General features: G+C 42.1%; 1 protein-coding gene across 1 annotated transcript in view; it reads left to right on the top strand.

The window, feature by feature from the left end:
- LOC126204186 (cubilin-like) overlaps positions 1-21,471 on the top strand; it is a 1,516,445-nt gene that overhangs the window by 112,946 nt on the left and 1,382,028 nt on the right. Inside the window, exons 6-7 of the mRNA XM_049938590.1 lie at positions 1,498-1,638; positions 20,304-20,407. Of these exons, the coding sequence (XP_049794547.1) occupies positions 1,498-1,638; positions 20,304-20,407 (245 nt within the window). The remainder of the gene's footprint in view (positions 1-1,497; positions 1,639-20,303; positions 20,408-21,471) is intronic.

The following is a 21,471-nucleotide window of genomic DNA, read 5'->3' as shown; positions in this document are numbered from 1 at the left end:
GTGAGGATGGTGCGTGAGTAGTGCTTGGGTAGCTCATTTGGTAGAGCACTTGCCCGCAGAAAGCAAAGGTCCTGAGTTCGAGTCTCGGTCTGGCACACAGTTTTAATCTGCCAGGAAGTTTCAAAACTACTCGAATTGCTTTTCCATTTGACGTACTATTTATAATTGTCAAGTTGAATGTAATAAATACTACAAAGCCTTAAAACCTCCAAACTGATTTTTAAACTCCCAGCATATGTCCTCAGCTCAAAGCATTTGATAATGACATCTGCAGTTTTAAGAAACTGGTTGTTTATCAGTAGTGTGAAGAATCTCTTGGAGGGATCCAAATTTACATATGCAAGGAAAGGCGAGTCAAGCAGCATGCAGCTGATACAGCCCACTACAAAGACTCATGACCTAATGCAAGGCCAGGAGCCATGCCATTCCCAGTAGTCAAAGTTTTACTTCTGAGGACAATAGCGGTGATAACTGCTGCAAGCTTGAGATTTATGACTCAACTGACAGAGCATGAAAAACTGTGAATACTGTAGTCATGATGTCACCAGAGAAACCAACTCACGAAAATTGAAGGCCTCAAAAAATTTTCATTTTTGTCACCAAAGTCGCATGAAATTTCGTTTTACTACATTTATCATATTCTGTGGATCACACAGAGAGTGGTCTCTGGGATGTGAAAGAATATCTAAGGTGTACATTTAATTTAACTGAAGTGGAATACCATTAAATAATTTTACATTACTCTGTTACAGTATTAATTCTAACTCTAAAATAACCTTAAACATATAATTTAACAGTTCAGGTGGAGATAATTTTCAGAAGAGTGGAAGAGGTTTACCAACACAAAGTTTTTTTAAATTCAATCTTAAATACCACCCCATTACCTAAATGACAGCAGCTGTACCTGGTAGGTTGTTAAATACTTGTGTACCCATATAGCTGACTTCTTTCTGTATTAATGTTAATCCTTTTATGTCTTTATAGAAGCCGCTTTTGGCCCTTATATTATATTCATGCTTTTCATTATTTTTTGAAAAAAGATAAATACTGGTAATGACGAAAAACATGAGTGAATATTAACATCGCATAATAAATGCCGAAATACACAGTTCTGAACAGGTTTCTGCAAGATTTTCTAGAAGTAATATGGGATATAATTCTTATAAACACTTATCTATTCTGGAAATACTGGACCTATAGGTTGATTTCCCCCAGACAATGTTTCTATAACTTACCAAAGGAATGGAAATATGCAGAATAAACTAGTTTTTTTATTTTTTTTAATCACATATAGCAGCAATCCTGTGTACTGCAGACATACTATATAATTCTAGGCAGTAGATTTTCCAATTAAACTTGTGATATCCCAAAACCTAGACACTTTCTACTTCTTGTACTTCTTACTTTAGATAGCTATGAGAAGTACTGAACTGTGTGTACTGATTCTTGTCAGAATTCAGTGATGATTATGTAGTTTTAATGCTGGTTTTGCTGTAGGTGACCCGGCAGGAGTCTTCTCTAACGAGGCTTCGCAACAGTCTGTCAACGAACGAATGTGCCAGCAACCCTTGCCAGAACGGCGGAACCTGTGAAGACAAGTACAATGGCTTCGTGTGCCGCTGTCCATCTAACTGGCAGGTCAGTTGCTAATTTTAATGCAAGTGGCAAACATGCGGATCAACACTATACGATGTACCATACAAACTACTGGGGTATTAACGCAGTTGCATGAGAGAATATCCTCACAATGTGTCTCTTAGGTATTTGATTTGCCGACTTGGGGAATTTTCTGTTGCACCGATAGAAATGCTACACATGATGAGGTATTCATCCTATCTCTAAAACTCAATAAGCTTTGTTCAAGTAACTTATGGAAATTCAGACAGGTGACTTCGTCGACCACCGCCGATATTTCACTGGTGCACACGCTGCCATTTTCACTGTAAAACTGCATAAGTAAGCACTGTGCAAGTGAATGTAAAACCTTGGTTTGCAGAGCAATTAAGGAAAGATAACAAACACAGATACATACACACATCCATACGGTAAACACTAGCGGCTCCACACAACCAAACAAGACCGATGCTGTAAGATTCGATAGTGGAAATTATTGAACAATGAGTGAGCAGCAAGAACTCTGTCCCTCTCTCGTTTGACAAGGGAGAGAGCAGAATTCCAAGCAGAATTTAAGCAAAAACCTCTGTCTCTATTTACAAGGTTACTTGCTAAATTAATTTCAACTGCTTCGTTAGTTAGGTATTATCCCAATAGCTGGGAGTGCATGCCAAAACCTCTGCATCTACTTCTACATCTACATGATTACTCTGCAATTCACATTTAAGTGCTTGGCAGAGGGTTCATCGAACCACCATCATACTATCTCTCTACCATTCCACTTCCGGACAGCGCGCGGGAAAAACGAACACCTAAACCTTTCTGTTCGAGCTCTGATTTCTCTTATTTTATTTTGATGATCATTCCTACCTATGTAGGTTGGGCTCAACAAAATTTTTTCGCATTCGGAAGAGAAAGTTGGTGACTGAAATTTCGTAAATAGATCTCGCCACGACGAAAAACGTCTTTGCTTTAATGACATCCATCCCAACTCGCGTATCATATCTGCCACACTCTCTCCCCTATTACGTGATAATACAAAACGAGCTGCCCTTTTTTGCACCCTTTCGATGTCTTCCGTCAATGTAGTGTAAGCTGTCTCTTTAGTGGACTTGTTGCATCTTCTAAGTGTCCTGACAATGAAACGCAACCTTTGGCTCCCAATGAAACGCAACCTTTGGCTCGCCTTCCCCACAATATTATATATGTGGTCTTTCCAACTGAAGTTGTTCGTAATTTTAACACCCAGGTACTTAGTTGAATTGACAGCCTTGAGAATTGTACTATTTATCGAGTAATCGAATTCCAACGGATATCTTTTGGAACTCATGTGGATCACCTCACACTTTTCGTTATTTAGCGTCAACTGCCACCTGCCACACCATACAGCAATCGTTTCTAAATCGCTTTGCAACTGATACTGGTCTTCGGATGACCTTACTAGACGGTAAATTACAGCATCATCTGCAAACAACGTAAGAGAACTGCTCAGATTGTCACCCAGGTCATTTATATAGATCAGGAAGAGTAGAGGTCCCAGGACGCTTCCCTGGGGAACACCTGATATCACTTCAGTTTTACTCGATGATTTGCCGTCTATTACTACGAACTGCGACCTTCCTGATAGGAAATCACGAATCCAGTCGCACAACTGAGACGATACCCCATAGGCCCGCAGCTTGATTAGAAGTCGCTTGTGAGGAACGGTGTCAAAAGCCTTCCCGAAATCCAGAAACACGGAATCAACCTGAGATTCCCTGTCGATAGCGGCCATTACTTCGTGCGAATAAAGAGCTAGCTGCGTTGCACAAGAACGATGTTTTCTGAAACCATGCTGATTACGTATCAATAGATCGTCCCCTTCGAGGTGATTCATAATGTTTGAATACAGTATATGCTCCAAAATCCCACTGCAAACCGACGTCAATGATATAGGTCTGTAGTTCGATGGATTACTCCTACTACTCTTCTTAAACACTGGTGGGACCTGCGCAATTTTCCAATCTGTAGGTACAGATCTATCGGTGAGCGAGCGGTTGTATATGATTGCTAAGTAGGGAGCTATTGTATCAGCGTAATCTGAAAGGAACCTAATCGGTATACAATCTGGACCTGAAGACTTGCCCGTATCAAGCGATTTGAGTTGCTCCGCAACCCCTAAGGTATCTACTTCTAAGAAACTCATGCTAGCAGCTGTTCGTGTTTCAAATTCTGGAATATTCCATTCGTCTTACCTGGTGAAGAAATGTCGGAAAACTGCGTTCAATAACTCCGCTTTAGCAGGACAGTCGTCGGTAACAGTACCATCGGCACTGTGTAGCGAAGGTATTGACTGCGTCTTGCCGCTTGTGTACTTTACATACGAACAGAATTTCTTCGGATTTTCTACCAAATTTCGAGACAATGTTTCGTTTTGGAACCTATTAAAGGCATCTCGCATTGAAGTCCGTACCAAATTTCGCGCGTCTGTAAATTTTAGCCAATCTTCGGGATTTCGCGTTCTTCTGAACTGCTTTTTCCGTTGCCTCTGCAACAGCGTTCGGACCTGTTTTGTGTACCATGGGAGATCAGTTCCATCTCTTACCAATTTATGAGGTATGAATCTCTCAATTGCTGTTGCTACTATATCTTTGAATTTGAGCCACATCTCGTCTACATTTGCATAGTCAGTTCGGAAGGAATGGAGATTGTCTCTTAGGAAGGCGTTGTTATATTCCATAGGGTGATCCGTTACAAGGCAATGTTTTGCAACAGCCTATTTGTTCAGCTGTTGTAGGGTTGTGTGCTGCTTATGCTCAGTACACCTGTCTTCTGCGATCCTGATAGTCTGACCAGTATATGGCATGACACAACTGCAACTAATACAATAAAACCCGCCATACATAAACCAAGATCATCGTGAACGGAATCTAAAAGGACCCTAGTCTTAGATGAAGATAGGCAAACACATTTCACATCATGTTTCCTCAAAATACGAACAATTTTGTTGGAGATGCTCCCTGTGTCAGGTAGAAGTCGGTAGACTTTGGTGCCAACTCGGTACTGTCATCACTCACGAGGTGCACAGTTGGTCGATAACGCAACTCACGTCTTATCTGTCTCTCACTATATCCATTCTGATGGAAGGTAACCTCAAGATGGGCTAACTCACCTGAAAAACTCAGGAATGGCGTGGACCCAATGAACCAAAATATGAAGTACCCCTTTCACACTGATCCAGATGGTGACAACTATTTGCCTGTATACGCAAATCAGTGTGAGTAGGCCTCCTATAAACGACATGTTCCAACGTAACATTAACCTTCGTCCTGACCAATAAATCGAGGGAGGAAAGGCAGCCACCCTTTTCCACCTCGCCTGCGAAATGAACATTAGCGTGAATTGAATTCAGATGTTCTACAAGGTCGCTCAAATTCTCACTGCCATGAGGCCAAACAACAAAAATATCGTCTAAATATCCGAAAAATACGCAGGTTTCAAAGCTGTCGACTCCCAGGCACATTTCTCGAATTCTTCCATGAACAAATTTGCGGTAATAGTTGTCAATGGGCTTCCCATCGCAACTCCATCTGTCTGCTCATAGTACTGGTCATTGAATAGTATGTGTGTGTTAAGTCAACACATGTCGGAATATGTTCGTCAATTCAGCACCAAATCTATTTTCAGTTAGTTGTAACGAATCAGATAGAGGAAAACGAGTGGGGAGAGAGAGATCACATCAAAAATTACTAGAAAATCAGAGTCCTTCAATCACGTTCCTTCTAACAGATGTAAGAAATCCGCCGAGTTCTTAATGTGACGCTTACGCTGACCAACCAGTGGGTTCAATAGAGTAGCGAAAGGTGTTTTGTTAGAGACCGCGCAGGATACACTGGTTGATGCGCAGTGACCAAGTTTCATCCAAAGCTCTGGGCGAGTTCATTCGTTTGTTCGGAAGGGGAAGCCGACGTCGTTTGTTGGCTTTCGGCCGGTCGGCGATGCATTGCGATGACAGAATCGAGGCGCACATCCTGTGATTTTCTCAAACGATTTCACAGAAGCTATTCAGTAAAAACAAATCATTTTTGTGTTACTTAAAGCTTTATATGAAGGGCTTATTTCAATAGTGGTACAAGTCCATTTTTGTTCATTCTGAGATACAGAGTCCTAAAGTTAAAATAGCGCTGAAAAATCTGCAGTTGAGATACCAGAAATATTCAAGTACCTTTTAACTTCAGGACTCTGTATCTCACATGAACAAAAATGGACTTGTACCACTATTGAAATAAGCCCTTCATATGTCAGCTCCATGATGACCTTCCCAACATTTCGTTAATCGTCATAGTTATTGCGATATTTGAGCTTTAGTAACACATTGCAAGAAATTCAAAATAGATTTCAATTTTCGTTTGGTGCATATTACATAATATGTTGCTGCGTACGAAATTTAGGTAACATATAGAATTTTTCCTTAGACTTTGGTGGAGTTTTCTATCTGTCACCAATCTCGAGAAAATTGATGTGATGTAGCAAACCCATTTGCGATCATGCGCACCAGTGATGAAGCCAGAATGAAATATCCACAGTATTCCTCATGTTTCATAAGTAGTTTGAGATATCGAAACAAGATTATGGCAAATGGTAGTATGCAAAGAGTAGAGTATTTTGCCATATGGTTATTATGGAAAACATATCTGCCATGTTATTCCACTAACTACAGACATTTTCGATGAAAGAATGTAATTTATTGCGGCCATCAATAACTGGTGAAACGATAAATGCAGTGGGTCTTGGAACAAAATAAGTGAACACGTTACACGTTTATTTTTATACTGCATATTTGCTCTTTCATAAGCTTTTAACCTTACTTTCCCTCAGTTCTTCACTTAATGGGATTAATAAACCACTGGTTCAGAATTCTCTCGCAACCACGTCTCTGCAACATATTAGTGAGGTGACATTGTGTAAACTACGCTGTGTTTTGACAAAATAAGCATATTTTAACATCGCTACAAGAGAGATGTAGGTTTTACTCAAAATTCATTACTCATAACGCTTATCTGCAAGTAACAAACGGTTGGCAAGCTAGGCGAAAATAAATAGCTGCCTTTTTTTACATTTTCAGCAGAGTTCTTTTCAGATACCAACCAAAGCAGAGGGGACAACAGATCTTTTTGAATGGTCTCCATGCAGCTGTGGTTATGGAGAGGTCCACTTAATATTTTGCAAGAAAAATGAGCGCAGGCTTCAGTTTACAACAGCATTTCCCCACCACCGCTCGTCATTTTCCCTACAGCGCCTGTCGGTAACCCCTATCACTACCACTCTCCCCACACATGCTCTGCCGACTGCGCATCTACCAGCCAGTGTTCTGCGTGCACTATACACGGTATGTCGAAGCGCTAATGTTACCGTCAATCGGACGAATAGGAATCCCTCCTTCGTGGTTCTTTGGAAGGCCATGTAACCTATTATTTGCACACTGTATATGCCGGGAGAAACTCTAGTCTCACATTAAATATGCTTCGTCTACTATTTCTAATACATACTTACTCTCGACGATTTTATCGCGCTTTTATAGCAAATTGGTGGTCACTACTTCATAATCGTTGGCGTTATGATGTAGGATGACTGTACATACAGCATAGATCTCTTCAATCAACGCCTCAGAACTGGAAAACCGTTATCTCATTAAATGATAAGTGGTTTCATCAAACAGGTTGCAGTACCGGTATTTCGAGAGGTGAACATCCTGTCGTTAACAAAGCACAAATGCACCGAGAGGGCGCTGTGCAACGAAATTTAAACCATTGGTAGGTGTGACCATGCCGACCAATAACACGTAATAAGGCATATGCAGGAAGACAACTTCACATGACCGACATTGGAATTTATTGATAGAGACTATTAATTACCAGTGGGTTAGCAAGTAGTTTCCTTGTTGTTTGACCTAGGAGAGAGCAGGATCCCTAGCAGAATATGAGCAAAAACCTTTGTATCTGTTTATGAAGTCACCAGCTAATATAGTCTCTTTGCTTCCTTAATAACGTTAGCATAGTACCTGGAAGTGCAGCCAAAATCTCTCTGTTGTTGTATTCCGTGGACTGACCGGTATCAAGTCAAGTGATCTGCAATAGCAGATTTTCACAGCTGTTGTAATGCATGTCTGATACTTACGCTTTTACAGACTAGTCTTCTACCGTCCTCATGGTCTGAACAACTGCAATGGATACGGTAGACACCAGCCTTACGTAAATCAAGATCATCCTTTACAGACCCTAAGAGGGTATCTTAGATGATGGTCTAAAAACACACTTCACACCGGGTGTCTTCAGAAAGCAAGCAGCTCTGTTGTCAATATTGCCTGCGTAATGGTTAGCAGATTAGAAGAGAAGCATGTTGTGTGTTGAATGGGGCACACTTGCCTGAGAGTAATTATACAGCGGCAGAGGGGAATGCTTTATGTCCTGATATTGTTATCTTCCCCCCCCCCCCCCGCCCCCATGAACCATGGACCTTGCTGTTGGTGGAGAGGCTTGCGTGCCTCAACGATACAGATAGCCGTACCGTAGGTGCAACCACAATGGACGGAGGAGTATCTGTTCAGAGGCCAGACAAACGTGTGGTTCCTGAAGAGGGGCAGCAGCCTTTTCAGTAGTTGCAGGAACAACAGTCTGGATGATTGACTGATCTGGCCTTGTAACGCTAAATCAAAACGGCCTTTCTGTGCTGGTGCTGCGAACAGCTGAAAGCAAGGGGAAACTACAGCCGTAATTTTTACTGAGGGCATGCAGCTTTACTGTATGATTAAACGATGATGGCGTCCTCTTGGGTAAAATATTCTGGAGGTAAAATAGTCCCCAATTCGAATCTCCGGGCGGGGACTACTCAAGAGGACGTCATTTTCAGGAGAAAGAAAACTGGCGTTCTACGGATCGGAGCGTGGAATGTTAGATCCCTTAATCGGGCAGGTAGGTTAGAAAATTTAAAAATGGAAACGGATAGGTTAAAGTTAGATATAGTGGGAATTAGTGAAGTTCGGTGGCAGGAGGAACAAGACTTCGGGTCAAGTGAAAACAGGGTTATAAATGCAAAATAGGGGTAATGCAGGAGTAGGTTTAATATGTTGTTGTGGTCTTCAGTCCTGAGACTGGTTTGATGCAGCTCTACATGCTACTCTATCCTGTGCAAGCTTCTTCATCTCCCAGTACCTACTGCAACGTACATCCTTCTGAATCAGCTTAGTGTATTCATCTCTTGGTCTCCCCCTACGATTTTTACCCTCCATGCTGCCCTCCAATACTAAATTGGTGATCCCTTGATGCCTCAGAACATGTCCTACCAACCGATCCCTTCTTCTGGTCAAGTTGTGCCACAAACTCCTCTTCTCCCCAATCCTATTCAGTACCTCCTCATTAGTTATGCGATCTACCCATCTAATCTTCAGCATTCTTCTGTAGCACCACATTTCGGAAGCTTCTATTCTCTTCTTGTCCAAACTATTTACCGTCCATGTTTCACTTCCATACATGGCTACACTCCATACAAATACTTTCAGAAATGACTTCCTGACACTTAAATCTATACTCGATGTTAAATTTCTCTTCTTCAGAAACGCTTTCCTTGCCATTGCCAGTCTACATTTTATATCCTCTCTACTTCGACCATCATCAGTTATTTTGCTCCCCAAATAGCAAAACTCCTTTACTACCTTAAGTGTCTCATTTCCTAATCTAATTCCCTCAGCATCACCCGACTTAATTCGACTACATTCCTTATCCTCGTTTTGCTTTTGTTGATGTTCGTCTTATATCCTCCTTTCAAGACACTATCCATTCCATTCAACTGCTCTTGCAAGTCCTTTGCTGTCTCTGACAGAATTATAATGTCATCGGCTAACCTCAAAGTTTTTATTTCTTCTCCATGGATTTTAATACCTACTCCGAACTTTTCTTTTGTTTCCTTTATTGCTTGCTCAATATACAGATTGAATAACACTGGGGATAGTCTACAACACTGTCTCACACCCTTCCCAACCACTGCTTCCCTTTCATGTCCCTCGACTCTTATAACTGCCATCTGGTTTCTGTACAAATTGTAAATAGCCTTTCGCTCCCTGTATTTTACTCCTGCCACCTTTAGAATTTGAAAGAGAGTATTCCAGTCAACATTGTCAAAAGCTTTCTCTAAGTCTACAAATGCTAGAAACGTAGGTTTGCCTTTCCTTAATCTTTCTTCTAACATAAGTCGTAAGGTCAGTATTGCCTCACGTGTTCCAGTGTTTCTACGGAATCCAAACTGATCTTCCCCGAGGTCGGCTTCTACTAGTTTTTCCATTCGTCTGTAAAGAATTCGTGTTAGTATTTTGCAGCTGTGGCTTATTAAACTTATTGTTCGGTAATTCTCACATCTGTCAACACCTGCTTTCTTTGGGATTGGAATTATTATATTCTTCTTGAAGTCGGAGGGTATTTCGCCTGTTTCATACATCTTGCTCACCAAATGGTAGAGTTTTGTCAGGACTGGTTCTCCCAAGGCCGTCAGTAGTTCTAATGGAATGTTGTCTACTCCGGGGGCCTTGTTTCGACTCAGGTCTTTCAGTGCTCTGTCAAACTGTTCACGCAGTATCGTATCTCCTATTTCATCTTCATCTACATCCTCTTCCATTTCCATAATATTGTCCTCAAGTACATCGCCCTTGTATAGACCCTCTATATACTCCTTCCACCTTTCTGCTTTCCCTTCTTTGCTTAGAACTGGGTTTCCATCTGAGCTCTTGATGTTCATACAAGTGGTTCTCTTATCTCCAAAGGTCTCTTTAATTTTCCTGTAGGCAGTATCTATCTTACCCCTAGTGAGATAAGCCTCTACATCCTTACATTTTTCCTCTAGCCATCCCTGCTTAGCCATTTTGCACTTCCTGTCGATCTCATTTTTGAGACGTTTGTATGCCTTTTTGCCTGCTTCGTTTACTGCATTTTTATATTTCCTCCTTTCATCAATTAAATAATAATGAATAAAAAAAATAGGAGTACGGGTAAGCTACTACAAACAGCATAGTGGCCGCATTATTGCGGCCAAGATGGACACGAAGCCCACGCCTACTACAGTAGTAGAAGTTAATATGCCAACTAGCTCTGCAGATGATGAACAAATTGATAAAATGTATGATGAGAGAAAAGAAATTATTCAGGTAGTGAAGAGAGACGAAAATTTAATAGTCATGGGTGACTCGAATTCGAGAGTAGGAAAAGGGAGAGAAGGAAACATAGTAGGTGAATATGGATTGGGGCTAAGAAATGAAAGAGGAAGCCGCCTGGTAGAATTTTGCACAGAGCATAACTTAATCACAGCTAACACTTGATTCAAGAACTATGAAAGAAGGTTGTATACATGGAAGAACCCAGGAGATACTAAAAGGTATCAGATAGATTATATAATGGTGAGACAGAGATTTAGGAACCAGGTTTTAAATTGTAAGACATTTCCAGGGGCAGATGTGGACTCTGGCCACAATCTATTGGTTATGAACTGTAGATTAAAACTGAAGAAACTGCAAAAAGGTGGAAATTTAAGGAGATGAGACCTGGATAAACTGAAAGAACGAGATGTGGTACAGAGTTTCAGGGAGAGCATAAGGGAACAATTGACAGGAATGGGGTAAAAGGAATACAGTAGAAGAAGAATAGGTAGCTTTGAGGGATGAAATAGTGAAGGCAGCAGAGGATCAAATAGGTAAAAAGACGAGGGCTAGTAGAAATCCTTGGGTAACAGAAGAAACATTGAATTTAATTGATGAAAGGAGAAAATATAAAAATGCAGTAAATGAAGTAGGCGAAAAGGAATACAAACGTCTCAAGAATGATATCGATAGGAAGTGCAAAATGGCTAAGCAGGGATGGCTAGAGGACAAATGTAACGATTTAGAGGCTTATCTCACTAGGGGTAAAATAGATACTTCCTACAGGAAAAGTAAAGAGACCTTTGGAGAAAGGAGAACCACTTTTATGAATATCAAGAGCTCAGATGGAAAGCCAGTTCTAAGCAAAGAAAGGAAAGCAGAAAGGTGGAAGGAGTATATAGAGGGTCTGTACAAGGGCGATGTACTTGAGGACAATATTATGGAAATGGAAGAGGATGTCGATGAAGATCAAATGGGAGATACGATACTGCGTGAAGAGTTTGACAGAGCACTGAAAGACCTGAGTCGAAACACGGACCCTGGAGTAGACAACATTCCATTAGAACTACTGACAGCCTTGGGAGAGCCAGTCCTGACAAAACTATACCATCTGGTGAGCAAGATGTATGAGACAGGCTAAATACCCTTAAACTTCAAGAAGAATATAATAATTCCAATCCCAAAGAAAGCAGGTGTTGACAGATGTGAAAATTACCGAACTATCAGTTTAATAAGTCACAGCTGCAAAATACTAACGCGAATTCTTTACAGACGAAAGGAAAAACTGATAGAAACTGACCTCGGGGAAGATCAATTTGGATTCCGTAGGCAATACTGACCCTACGACTTATCTTAGAAGAAAGATTCAGGACAGGCAAACCTACGTTTCTAGCATTTGTAGACTTAGAGAAAGCTTTTGACAATGTTGATTGGAATACTGTCTTTCAAATTCTGCAAGTGGCAGGGGTAAAATACAGGGAGCGAAAGGCTATTTACAATTTGTACAGAAACCAGATGGCAGTTATAAGAGTCGAGGGACATGAAAGGGAAGCAGTGGTTGGGAAGGGTGTGAGACAGTGTTGTAGACTATCCCCAGTGTTATTCAATCTGTATATTGAGCAAGCAATAAAGGAAACAAAAGAAAAGTTCGGAGTAGGTATTAAAATCCATGGAGAAGAAATAAAAACTTTGAGGTTAGCCGATGACATTATAATTCTGTCAGAGACAGCAAAGGACTTGCAAGAGCAGTTGAATGGAATGGATAGTGTCTTGAAAGGAGGATATAAGACGAACATCAACAAAAGCAAAACGAGGATAAGGAATGTAGTCGAATTAAGTCGGGTGATGCTGAGGGAATTAGATTAGGAAATGAGACACTTAAGGTAGTAAAGGAGTTTTGCTATTTGGGGAGCAAAATAACTGATGATGGTCGAAGTAGAGAGGATATAAAATGTAGACTGGCAATGGCAAGGAAAGCGTTTCTGAAGAAGAGAAATTTAACATCGAGTATAGATTTAAGTGTCAGGAAGTCGTTTCTGAAAGTATTTGTATGGAGTGTAGCCAAGTATGGAAGTGAAACGTGGACGATAAATAGTTTAGACAAGAAGAGTCTAGAAGCTTTCGAAATGTGGTGCTACAGAAGAATGCTGAAGATTAGATGGGTAGATCACATAACTAATGAGAAGATATTGAATAGAATTGGGGAGAAGAGGAGTTTGTGGCACAACTTGACTAGAAGAAGGGATCGGTTGGTAGGACGTGTTCTGAGACATCGATGGATGACAAATTTAGTACTGGAGGGCAGCGTGGTGGGTAAAAATCGTAGAGGGAGACCAAGAGGTGAATACACTAAGCAGATTCAGAAGGATGTAGGCTGCAGTAGGTACTGGGAGATGAAGAAGCTTGCACAGGATAGAGTAGCATGGAGAGCTTCATCAAACCAGTCTCAAGACTGAAGACCACTCTCGGTCGGGCACACAGTTTTAATCTGCCAGGAAGTTTCATATCAGCGCACACCCCGCTGCAGAGTGAAAATCTCATTCTGGAAACATCCTCCAGGCTGTGGCTAAGCCAAGTCTCTGCTATATCCTTTCTTTCAGGAGTGCTAGTTCTGCAAGGTTCGCAGGAGAGCTTCTGTAAAGTTTGGAAGGTAGGAGACGAGATACTGGCAGAAGTAAAGCTGTGAGTACCGGGCGTGAGTCGTGCTTCGGTAGCTCAGATGGTAGAGCACTTGCCCGCGAAAGGCAAAGGTCCCGATTCGAGTCTCGGTCGGGCACAGAGTTTTAATCTGCCAGGAAGTTTCATATCAGCGCACACTCCGCTGCAGAGTGAAAATCTCATTCTAGACTCGACCATTGACTGGAAATTGTTATGTTTGGCTATTTGTAGACCATTTGCAACCATTCATGGATCTCATATTCCCAAACAACGATGGAATTTTTGTGGATAACAATGCCCCATGTCAGTGGCCCACAGTTGTTCAGGATTGGTTTGAAGAACGTTGTGGATAGTTCAAGCAAATGATCTGGCCACCCAGATCACCCGACATGAATCTCTCTTAACATTTTTGGGACGTAGTTAGTTAGTTACATGTTCCATTGATCAATCTCATGGTAACCGTTATGATATGGAATGTGTCAAGTGTGTAAGAAATACACATGTGAATCAAAGCTTTTTTTTAAGCTTAAAATTTTTATTACGTAGCCTGTTCCCTTAAATGGCACAAAATGCATAAATTATACCTATAGATTTATTTATTCCTATTCAAGACTTCATCTATGTTATAGAAGGAGTTATCAGGGAGACATGATTTCAATTTAATTTTGAAACTTTTGCTGCTGTCTGTGAGACATTTTATTTCATTTGGTAATTTATTGAAAAGTTTTACAGCAGCAGAGAGAAGTTAAGTACACGATAGTGTAAGTCTTTCATTCTTCTGATATTATATTGTTTTTAAACTGGTCCATGTCGTTGAGAAGAAATTTCAAAAATGGATTAAATGGCTCTGAGCACTATGGGAATTAACTTCTGTGGTCATCAGTCCCCTAGAACTTAGAACTACTTAAACCTAACTAACCTAAGGACATAACACACATGCATGCCCGAGTCAGGATTCGAACCTGCGACCGTGGCGGTCGCGCAGTTTCAATCTGTAGCGCCTAGAACCGCTCGGCCACCCCGGCCGGCGAGAACAAATTTCATTACTGAGTAAATTGCTGTGAGGCTGTTGTAAGAATTCCTAGCCTTTTAAACAGATGCCTACAAGATGTGCGACTATGAGCGCCACACATTATTCTAACCACTTTCTTTTGAGCAGTGAATACATTTTGCTTAAGTGTTGAGTTACTCTAAAATATTATTCTGTATGACATCAGAGAGTGAACGTACGCAAAGTATGTTAACTTACTAATCTCTGTTTACTCAAAATTGGTAATTATTCTGATTGCAAATGTTGCTGAACCTAATCGCTTTAGGAAATCCAAAATATGAATTTTCCAATTAAGATTATCATCTATAAGTACACCCAAAAACGTTGTATGCTCTATCATGGCTACTGACTTCTGCTGATGTGTTATATTTATCGAAGGAACTGTAGTCCTTGCTGCAGAACATTGGATGTACTGTGTTTTTACAAAGTTCAGAGCTAGCCCATTCACAGAAAACCAATTAATAACTTTCCCAAAGACATTATTTGTATCATTTTCTATTGGAGTTGGGCGTGAAAGGGAACCAGTGACTGAGAAGGGAATGAGATGCCGTAGTGGCCTCTCCCTGATGTTATTCGATCTGTACATTAAACAAACAGTAAAGGAAACGACGCATGAACTGTGGAAGATTGCCGTACAAACAAACATATTAAGAAATAAAAATTTTGAAGATTACCAATGACGAGCAATTCTGTCAGAGACAACGAGTTTATAATCTTAATATCGACAAAAGTAAAACAAATATAATGGAATGTAGTCGAATTATATTAGATGATGGTGTGTGAATAGGATTGGGAAATGATATACTGAAACTAGTAGATGAGCTTCGCAGATTTGACAACAAAATTACTGACAGTGACTGAAGAAGAGAGAAGGTAACGCGCAGACTAGCAAAGAGAATGAGTTGGTGTTCCATAAATTTTGGAGCGAAATGCTAGATATCATTAACTTGCTGCCACTATGTTTCGGGCCAAAACCATCTAACCATCATGTGTATATTGGCGACAGAACTGCGGGCTCCCCTATTTAAAATCCCACTGTCGCATGCGTGGTGAGCCGACATGCGTTGCTTGAGCGCATGCGCTTATTCTACAATCAGTGCGCTACTGACAGCGCCGTCTGTGGTAAAACACCTGTTAGATGTCAACTCGATCGTCAATGCGATAAAGTCGTAGAACGGCGCCGGCAAAGCAGCGCACAATGTTTTTCTATGACAAGATTCCATGCACAATACAACTTGCAACCGCCGTCCCGACTGTTCAGAGCCTCAGACAGTCGTACTCATTCATCGATAATGCACACATCAAAAAAGGTTCTGCATTACATCGTTCCGAGAGTACCGGAACCTGTACAAAAAATTGGAATAGAGCTCAACATAAACATCAGTTCCGCCCTTTTTATTGCTCATGAAAACCACACATTGCATGTTGTACCACCTTAAAGCGAGACCTTCAAAGTAGTTGTCCAGATTGCTGTACACAACGGTAACTCTAATAACCAGTAGCCCGTCCTCTTGCATTAATGCATGCCTGTATTCGTCGTGGCATACTATCCACAAGTTCATCAATGCACTGTTGGTCCAGATTGCCCCACTCATCCATGGCCCTCAGAGTGGTTAGTGGGTCACATCGTCCATGAACAGCCCTTTTCAATCTATCCCAGGCATGTTTGATAGGGTTCATGTCTGGAGAACATGTTGGCCACTATAATGGAGCGATGTCGTTATCCCGAAGGAAGCCATTCACAAGATGTGCCTGATGGGGCGCAAATTGTCGTCCATGAAGACCAATGCCTCGCCCATATCCTGACGATATGGTTTCATTATTGGTCAGAGGATGGCATTCACGTATCGTACAGCCGTTACAGCGCATTTCATGACCACCAGCGGCGTACGTCGGCCCTACATAATGCCACCCCAAAACAGCAGGGAACCTCCACCTTGCTACACTCGCTGGACACTGTGTCTAAGGCGTTCACCCTGACCGGGTTGCCTCCAAACACGTCTCCGAAGATTGTCTGGTTGATGACATATGTGACACTCATTGGTGAAGAGAACGTGATACCAATCCTTGAGCGGTCCATTCGGCATGTTATTGGGCCCATCTGTACCGCGCTGCACGGTGTCGTGGTTGCCAAACGGACGTCGCCATGAACGCCAGGAGTGAAGTTGCTCGTCGTGCAGCCTATTGCACACAGTTTGAGTCGTAACATGACATCCTGTGGCTGCACGAAAAGCGTTATTCAACATGGTTGTTTTGCTGCCATGGTTCCTCCGAGCCATAATCCACAGGTAGCGGTCACCCACTGCAGTAGTAGCCCTTGGGTGGCCTGAACGAGGCATGTCATCGACAGTTCCTGTCTCTCTGTATCTCCTCCATATCCGAACAACATCGCATTTTCTCACTCCGAGACTCCTGGACACTTCCCTTATTGAGAGACCTTCTGGCACAAAGTAACAATGCGGACGCGATCGAACCGCGGTATTGATAGTCTATGCATGGTTGAACTACAGAGGACACGAGACGTGTACCTCCTTCTTGGTGGAATGACTGGAACTGATCGGCTGTCGGACCCCCTCCGTCTAAAAGGTCTGTTGTGACTAAGACATACCGTTTTTGTCAAACTATGACTATGCCTGCTACAAACTGGTCGGTCCGCAACTAGGAGAGTTGGCTATGATGCTCTAAGGACGCGCCGCACTCCCTCTCTAAAGAGACATCCATCTCTAACCATTGTCCACGCCACGAGCCCGTGTAGCATGTATAGGTCAGAGCTCTCCACTGCGTGCATACCATGAAACGAGATATCTGAAAGTGATCCGATCTTCAAACGTATTTTATTTCCAAACGGTACATTTCTGGACATGGGTTCCTTACCAAACCTTTACCTACCAATTTGCCTCTACAACCGCTAGAAGCTTGTAATAGGATCTGTGATAGATACTGTGTAGAACAAACGACGCGCACTGTTCAGGAACACACAGTGGAACAGCAGCACCATACTCGCCTCCTCTAAGCCAACAAATTCTCCATCGTCATTAGATGAAATATTGTATAAGCAAAATTTTGGCTCATACTCCCACCTCCATTATCAGTGAATCAGTAGAAACACAGCTGTCTGCGGCTCTACCAATTGGGATGGTGGCTTCCCCTATGTATTCTGCACAGAATCCTGTCATTGAAAAACTTTGGGCTCTGCGTATCTGGCGACGTTCTACAATTTCATCGGGTGAAGATCATCGATCTGACATCGATGAGGCGAGTTTTCGCCACTGCGGGTACTGTCAGCAGCACACAGAGGAACGCATGCTCAGTGCCAACTGGGTACACTACACATGGGCCGACAAGGTTTTAAATGGGGAACTCAGTGTACTATCGCCAGTGTACAACTGACTACGTCCGAAATATCGTGGCAGCAAGATGCTGACATCTGGCAGTTTACCCGAAACTTTATGCAACAGTCTATATACGGGGAAAGTTTAAATTTCATAAATTTCAATATTAGGAAGCCTTTTTGAAGGAGTTTAACCATGCATGGAAGTGAAACGTGGACATTCCACTGTTAAGACAAGAAGAGAATAGAAGCTTTTGGAACGCTATGGACGGCCGCTGTGGCCGAGCGGTTCTGGGCGCTTCAGTCCGGAAACGTGATGCTGCTACGGTCGCAGGTTCGAATCCCACCTCGGGCATGGATGTGTGTGATGTCCTTAGGTTAGTTAGGTTTAAGTAGTTCTAAGTCTAGGGGACTGATGACCTCAGATGTTAAGTCCCATAGCGCTTAGAGCCATTTGAACCATTTGAAACGTGATGTTATAGAAGGATGTTGAAAATTAGATGGATAGATCAAACAACTAATGAGGATACATTGAATCAAACTAGGGGAACAATTGCGGCGCTTGACTAAGAGAAGGAATCTTTGATGGAATATATCCTACGGCACTAGGGTATCATTAGTTTGGCAATGGAAGAAAGTATGAGGAGTAAAACTGTAGAGTGAGGCCAAGGATTGGTAGTAGTATACAAGTTCAGATGGATAGATGATGTAATAGATATAAGAGGCTTTCACAGGGTAACGTAAGGGAAATCCGTGTGACATAGCTGTTTTGGGCGTTCAAATAGTTCAACAACTGCACTTGAAAATTTGTGGCAGACCGGGACTCGAACCTGGATGCGCCACTTTTCTAGAACGATTGCCTTAACCCCATCGGCCATCCGGACACACTTCACGTCTGACCCATATCCACAAGTGCTGGTCACCAATGATGTGATCCTATTCATTTTCCCCATTGCTCGCAGCCTAACTTTATTCCGGCAAGATATACCTATACAGTTACACACTGAGGTGACAAAAGTCATGGGATAGCGATAAGCAGATATACAGATGGCGGTAGCATCGCGTTCAGAAGATATAACAGGGCAGTGCATTGGCGGAGCTCTCATTTGTACTCAGGTGATTCATATGAAAAGGTTTCAGAAGTGATTATAGCTACACGACGGGAATTAACAGACTTTGAACGCGGAATGATAGTTGGAGATAGACGCAGAGAACATTCCATTTCGGAAATCAATATTCCGAGGTCCATAGTGTCAAGACTGTACCGAGAATACCAAATTTCAGGCATTATCTCTCACCGCAGCCGACGCAGTGGCCGAAGCCCTTCACTTAACGACCGAGAGCAGTAGCTTTTGCTTAGAGTTGTCAGTGCTAACGGACAAGCAACACCGCATGAAATAACCGCAGAAATCAATGAGGGATGTACGACGAACGTCTCCGTTAGGGCTGTGTGGCAAAATTTGGCTTAATGGACTATGCCAGCAAACGACCAATGCGAGAGCCTTTACTAACAGCACGACATCGCCTGCAGCGCCTCTCCTGTGTTCGTGACCATATCGGTTGGACCCTAGACGGCTGGAAAACCGTGGCTTCGTCAGATGAGTTCCAATTTCAGTTGGTAAGAGCTGGCGGTAGAGTTCGAGTGTGGGACAAATCCCACGAAACTGTGGATCCAAGTTGTCAACAGGGCACTGTGCACACCACAATGGTGTGAGCCGTGTTTGTAGGGAAAGGGCTAGGCCTTCTGGTCCAACTAAGCGGATCATTGACCAGAAATGGTTATGTTCAGCTACGTGGAGACAGTTTGCAGCCATTCATGGACATCATGTTCCCAAACAACGATAGAATTTTTATGGATGACAATGCGCCATGTCACTAGGCCACAGTTGTTCACTATTGGTTCGAAGAACATTCTGGACAGTTCGAGCGAATGATGTGGTCACCCAAACCGCGCGGCACGAATCCCAGCGAACCTTTATGAGACGTAATCGAGAGGTCAGTTCGAGCACAAAATCCTGCACCAGCAACTCTTTCGTAGTTATGGATGGCTGCAGAGGCAGCATGGTTCAATATTTCTGCATTAGATTTCCAACGACTTGTTGAGTCCATACCATGTCGAGTTGCTGCATTATACTGGGCAAAAGGAGTCCCGGTGCGACATTAAGAGGTATCTGATGACTTTCGTCACCTCAGTGTATATGCCAGGCTTTATATTACATATTTCCGAGTTTTTCGAATCTACTATCTTTTATTCATGTAGCCAATACCGAGGCATGCTGGTATTATGACCCAGTACACAGTCACGATCGTGAACCTATTTTCTTTTGTAAAGCAGTCTGTTGACAATACTATAATGGCTGTCTGATTTGTAGGTGTATGCTGTATACTATGTGAAAACGTAGAAAATGTCTTATATTTTTATGTGCCTGATCTTTTATATACAATTACTTTCAAATTTCTTCATGAAGCTTACTTATCTTTCATTTCAGGGTATTCTATGTGATGTTGACGTCAATGAATGTGCGAATTTTGCTGGAACGGATCTTGGATGTCAAAATGGCGCCACCTGCATTAACAAACCAGGCACATACGAGTGAGTATTGGAGACAACATTCAGGAAAACACAATTTTACTGTACAAGAAATTGAGTGACCGCCACTGAAACCCATACACATGACCAATGGCTCAGTATAAGACGCACAAATGTTGTATAATCAGTCCCTAACGTTATCAAACTACAGTTTCACAGCATGCTAAGGATGATTGGTTAATGCACACTCGAACCTACTGTGGCTCTTAGACAGACAGAGGGAAATACAGGTAGAAGCAAACCTCGGGAAGATCAGTTTAGGTTCCAGAGAAATGTAGGCACACGCGAGGCAGTGCTATCCCTAAAAGCCGGCCGGAGTGGCCGAGCCGTTCTAGGCGCTTCAGTCTGGAACCGCGCGACCGCTACGGTCGCAAGTTCGAAACCTGCCTCGGGCATGGATGTATGTGTCGTCCTTAGGTTAGTTAGGTTTAAGTAGTTCTAAGTTCTAGGGGACTGATGGCCTCAGATGTTGAGTCCCATAGTTCTCAGAGCCATTTTAACCATTTTTTAACCCTAAAATTTGTCTTAGGAGATAGGTCAAAGAAAGGCACACACACGATTGTAGCATTTGTAGACTTAGAGAAAGTTTTTGGCAATGTTGACTGGAATACACACTTTGAAATTCTGAAGGTAGCAGGTAGAAGATACAGGGAGCGAAAGGCCATTTACAACTTGTACTGAAAACAGACAGCAATTATAAGAACTGAGACGCCTGAAAGGTAAGTGGTGGTTGAAAAGGCAGTGAGACAGGGTTGTAACCTATCCCCTATGTCATTCAATCTCTACATTGGGCACGCAATAAAGGAAACTAGGGAGAATTTTGGATACAGAAACAAATTTCAGAAAGAAGAAATAAGAACTGTGAGGTTTACTGATGACATTGTAGTTATCTCAGAGACGGCAAAGGATTTGGAGGAACAGATGAACGGAATGGATAATGTCTTGAAAGGAGATTATAAAATGAATACGAACAAAAATAAAACAAGGGTCATGTAGTCGAGTTAAATCAGGTGATGCTCTGGGAATTAGTTTAGGAAATGAGACACTAAAGGTACCGTAGTAGATGA

The sequence above is a fragment of the Schistocerca nitens genome, chromosome 9 (assembly GCF_023898315.1).
Source record: "Schistocerca nitens isolate TAMUIC-IGC-003100 chromosome 9, iqSchNite1.1, whole genome shotgun sequence".
In the NCBI taxonomy this organism is placed as follows: domain Eukaryota; kingdom Metazoa; phylum Arthropoda; class Insecta; order Orthoptera; family Acrididae; genus Schistocerca; species Schistocerca nitens.
This window is presented reverse-complemented; position numbering and strand designations above follow the sequence as displayed.